The 5226-nt window shown below is 46.8% G+C and overlaps 1 protein-coding gene across 1 annotated transcript in view; it reads left to right on the top strand.

The window, feature by feature from the left end:
- The window catches only part of CEP250 (centrosomal protein 250), a 52730-nt gene that overhangs the window by 13186 nt on the left and 34318 nt on the right, over positions 1–5226 (top strand). Inside the window, exons 10-14 of the mRNA XM_037734429.1 lie at positions 383–541; positions 1076–1254; positions 1547–1729; positions 3837–3981; positions 4788–4953. Of these exons, the coding sequence (XP_037590357.1) occupies positions 383–541; positions 1076–1254; positions 1547–1729; positions 3837–3981; positions 4788–4953 (832 nt within the window). The remainder of the gene's footprint in view (positions 1–382; positions 542–1075; positions 1255–1546; positions 1730–3836; positions 3982–4787; positions 4954–5226) is intronic.

Here is a 5226-nt window from a genome sequence, read left to right as displayed (position 1 = left end):
TTCACCATGTTGACCAGGATGGTCTCGATCTCTTGACCTCGTGATCTACCTGCCTCTGCCTCCCAAAGTGCTGGGATTACAGGCTTGAGCCACCGCGCCCGGCAGATTCTGGTCTTCACTGTCTCAATAGTTTCATCTTTTATTTCTTCACTTGTTACCTCAGAGAGTGTTCTGGCCTTGTTGCTAGTACTAGACTTGGGTGACCAAAGGTGGAGAGTTGAAGGAACCAGACTTTTATGCTCTCAGATACTCTCCTCCTTCCCCCAAGGGAGAGGATCTGAAGAGGAAAAACAGCAGGTTTGTCCAGGCTACAGGGTTAAGTCCCTGTATAAACTTTAGGATTTGGTCAGTAGGGTGTTGACCCTGCTGTATTGGGTTTCAGGTCATGGTGGAAGAAGGGGACAATATAGCCCAAGGCTCTGGTCATGAGAGCTCTTTGGAATTGGACTCTAGTATCTTGTCCCAGTTTGATTACCAGGATCCAGACAAGGCCCTTACTCTGGTGCGTTCAGTGCTGACTCAGAGACGCCAGGCTGTGCAGGTAAGAACCCTCAGCATTCTCCCTCAGTCACAGGGGTATGTGTCTAAACTGATGTGTGCCCCAGATACCTCCCTAGCTTGGACTGTCCCTTTCACTTTGTTGACCAATCGTGAGGTGTTTTGTCAACATCCCAAAGCGAATCTGTCTGTGTCTGCTGAATTGTGCTTGTGAGTAGCAGGCACATCCATGCCAATGGCATGCTTCACTTTGTATACAGTCTTTGCATAACATGCAGAGATTGGGAACCAGAGCCCTGGGAGATTATTGGGCCAGCGTTCTCCATCTCTGAGGGTCCTAGGCACACTTACCACTCCCCCATGCCACTGTACACTTGGAGATGACAAACTCTAAGAATCTAGAGCCACAGAAGCCCAATGACCTCTGATGGTCTATCTTCTTGAATAGTTGCATCTCCCTTCTCAGCTTACTCTTGTTGCACCAGCTCCCGACCCCCTTCTCCAGCCCCACGTTCAGGGTTCTGACATCTCCTTTGCCCTTGCTCATCATCTGATTTCTCTTGCTCTCCCTCCACAGGACCTAACGCAGCAGCTTGCAGGCTGCCAAGAGGCTGTGAGCTTGTTGCAACAGCAGCATGATCAGTGGGAGGAAGAAGGCAAAGCCTTGAGACAGAGGCTGCAGAAGCTCACTGGGGAGCGGGACACTCTAGCAGGGCAGACTGTGGACCTCCAGGGAGAGGTGGACTCTCTTAGCAAGTGAGCAGATGGGCTATTTATCCCACCCTCCCAGCCTGGTCTCAGTCCAGTCCTCATCCAGCCATTTGCCCACTCCCATCAGGTTTTGGGGTGCTGATCCTGCTGTCCCTGAGACTCAGGGCTGTTTTGTTCTGTGTTCTACTTGTTTCTGCAGAACAAGCTTTTGGGGTTGGAGTCTAAAGGGAAGATGGGATCTTGAGACAAGCACCTTTCATTTGAACCTGTGATGTCTGCTTCCAGAAAGAAATTGAGGTCCCACAGTCTCTGTTTATCTCTGATTTCCTTCTTCCAGGGAGCGAGAGCTGCTGCAGAAGGCCAGGGAAGAGCTGCGGCAGCAGCTGGAGGTGCTAGAGCAGGAGGCATGGCGCCTGCGAAGGGCAAATGTGGAGCTTCAGCTGCAGGGGGACTCTGCCCAGGGCCAGAAGGAGGAGCAGCAGGAGGAGCTGCACCTGGCTGTGCGGGAGAGGGAGCGTCTGTAAGTGCAACCAGTCTCCTCCTCTCTGGGGCCTGGTCTTCCTTCAATTCTACACCCTCCCCACCTAGTCCCCTCTCTTAGAAAGTAGAGTATGTAGAAGTCTGGCATGCAGTGGGTTCAGATTAGCTTACTGCTTCTTTCTTTGCAGAAAGATGAATACGGAAAGTTTGTAGTTGGTTAAGTCTTTGCAGAGCACCCATATGGGATGAGACAGTGGGGGGAATACAGAAATGAATAAGACACAAGCCCTAATCTCAGGGAGCTTCCCAGAAGACAGACAACTAACTGTGACATGAGGCTGGATGAAGTATGAGTTAAATAGAGTTTCAGACTAAGTCCTTTGGGAGCACAGGAGCAACAGTTAATTATTGAGGACTAGGGAATGCTTTATGGAGGAGTGGGTAGACTTTGTGCTGGGCCTTGACCTGTTTGGTTAGCAGAGAGTGGGGGAAGAGCTCAAGGAACAGATTAGCAAATACAAGGAGGCAGGAAGGTTCATGGCATGTTCAGAGTAGGCTGGGGTGGCTAAAGGCTAAGACTTATACAGGGAAGTAGTGGGAAATGTGCTAGCTGGTCAAGAAAGGGAAATCCAGAATCAATGGCCCAGCTAATCTGTAAATTCCCCTATATGATGTCACATAAAAAGCAAGAACTTTGAGCTGGGCAAAATCTTGGGTGAATTATGGCTCTGTCAGTTGCACAGATTATTTGTAAAGTGATGATGCTAATATTTACCTTGAAGGGTCACTAGGAAAATTAGAGCAATGTTCTGAAAAATGCCAGCGTAGAACCTGGCATATGGTAGGTCTTTAATAACTGGGAGCAGGAATGTATTTTCATCTTTGTTCTATTTCCCTCCTCTCCTATGCCCCAGTTCCTTGTATCTGGTAGGCATGAATAGTTGAAGCTTGAAGGGCTACCATAAGGGTGATGACTTGTGCTAAGAAGGATTTCCCTGTACCAGAGACAAGGGCAGACAATCCACAGAGATCATAACATGTTTTTAAGTTTAATTCATCTGACTTGATAATACATTTATATGATTCAAAAGTCAAAACTATTTTAAGGCTAGGCACATTGGCTCACACCTGTAATTCCAACCCCTTTAGAGGCCTTAGTGGGAAGATTGCTTGAGGCCAGGAGTTTGAGACCAGCCTGGGCAACATAGTGAGACCTCTGTCTCCACAGAAGCAACAAAAAATTAGCTGAATGTGGTGGCATGTGCCTATAGCCTTGGCAGGGTAGATGGGGGGATCGACTGGGTGCGGTGGCTCATGCCTTTAATCCTAGCACTTTGGGATGCCGAGGAGGGCAGATCATGAGGTCAGGAGTTCAAGACCAGCTTGGCTAGCATGGTGAAACCCCATCTCTACTAAAAATACAAAAAATTAGCTGGGCATGGTGGCACGCACCTGTAGTCCAAGCTACTCGGGAGGCTGAGGCAGGGGAATCGCTTGAACCTAGGAGGCTGAAGTTGCAGTGAGCCAAGATCGCACTACTGCACTCCAGCCTGGGTGACAGAGCAATAACCTGTCTCAAAAAAAAAAAAGAAAGAAAAGAGGCTGGGCACAATGGCTCACGCCTGTAATCCCAGCACATTGGGAGGCCAAGGCAGGCAGATCACGAGGTCAGGAGTTCGAGAACAGACTGACCAACATGATGAAACCCCATCTCTATAAAAAAAAATAATAAGAATAAAGAAAAGAGATGGGAGGATCACATGAGCCCCCAGCAGTTTGAGGCTTCAGTGAGTTTAGAAGATACACAGAGAAGCCTCACTCTCATTTGTGCTTTCTCCATCCCATGTCCCTTCCTCTTTAGGCAGCCATTTTAGTTGACTTCTTGTTTATCTTGCCAGTGCTACTTCATGCAAATATAGGCATATATTCTTTCTTCCCCTGCTTTCTTGCATAAAAAGTAGTGTATCATGTTTATACTGTTCTGCGCCTTGATTTGTTTCTCTTGATATGTCTTAGAAATCTTTCCTTATCAGTTTTATAGACCTTCCTCATTCTGTTGCATAGCAAAGGTGATTACATTCCTGTTACCTTTGGGGTTATGGTCCATCCCTAAGAGTTCCTCTAGACCCCTCTCCTTCCCATCTTAGTCAGGAGACGCTGGTGGGCCTGGAAGCCAAACAGTCAGAATCACTCAGTGAACTGATCACTCTTCGGGAAGCGCTGGAGTCAAGTCGCCTGGAAGGGGAGTTACTGAGGCAAGAGCAAACGGAAGTGACCGCAGCGCTGGCTAGGGTGCGTGGCCTCCTCTCCTCACTTGCTGGGTGGGCAGCTTCGAAAGTATATTCTCATGCAGCCTGCCTCATTCTTCACCTTCAAGCCAGGATCCCTCATCTTTCCTTAATCATTAGTCTGCTTGTGGGTTCTCTCTTCCAACATACCCTCTATATTGAAATTAGAATGGGCCTTCTAAAGTATAAACCTGGTTATGTCTGTCTCTTAAAACCATTCAATGGCTTTCTAGCTCTGTGGTGCCACATTCAAAGCTTTTTGTCCTGTGCCCTAAGCTGTGTTTTAGCTTCTCCTTCTACTGCAAAACCCATCCTAATGCCTCATATCCTTTGCTCCTGCAACAGAGCAGTAATTGGATTCTCAGTTATTCCATGTTCTTTCATGACTCTAATACTTTGTGTATACTTTTTTTCCCTTTCCCTGCGCTACTTTCCTCCTCCTTTATGCGCAAACTGTTCCTCATCTCTCAATACCCAACTTAATCGTCAACTTCTCTACAAAGCATATTTGACTCTTCCAAACTATATTAATATTTTTTTTTGAGTTCCCAGAGCACTTTGTACTTACATTTTCTATGGCTTCATTACAACTGTAGTCATTTCTCTGTCCTTACATTGGTACTTCTATACTGTGAGCTTCTGTCTTACTCCTTAATGAATGATTGAAGGGAAAACTTGTTTAGAATGCAGGAGAGGAATGGAGTAGTCACTCCTCTCTATACCAAAAAAGCAGCAGTGTTCAGAATGTGAACTGTTTACTGTTGCAGGAAAATTGAAAATAGGAAACTCTTTAACCCTCTTTGTTTTTAGGCAGAGCAGTCAATTGCAGAGCTGTCGAGTTCTGAAAACATCCTGAAGGCAGAGGTAGCTGATCTTCGGGCTGCAGCTCTCAAGCTCAGTGCCTTAAATGAGGCTTTGGCCTTAGATAAAGTTGGGCTGAACCAGCAGCTTCTCCAGGTGAGTAAAGATTTTCCTGGTTCCCAGGGAAGGGTTGGACCCTAACTGAGGACAGGACAGATCAGCTCCCAAATGTAGCTCTGAAATGAGCCAAAGGAACACTTACAGTGCAGAGGAGAGCAAAGGCTGTAAGGATTGGGCTTTAGACATTACAAATACTCCACTCCCACATCTTCAGCAGAACCATCTCTGGACTTTAGGGTAAATCACCAGGGTTGGGAAGGGGCCCATGTCCTCTGGAAGAAAGACTAGAATTTTGCTGGTTTTTTGTTTTTTTTTTTTTTTTTTTTTT

Source organism: Cebus imitator, unplaced genomic scaffold (genome assembly GCF_001604975.1).
Source record: "Cebus imitator isolate Cc_AM_T3 unplaced genomic scaffold, Cebus_imitator-1.0 Scaffold18, whole genome shotgun sequence".
NCBI classification, from domain to species: domain Eukaryota; kingdom Metazoa; phylum Chordata; class Mammalia; order Primates; family Cebidae; genus Cebus; species Cebus imitator.
Note: the sequence above shows the minus strand (reverse complement) of the source record. Positions and strands in the feature narration are given on the sequence as shown.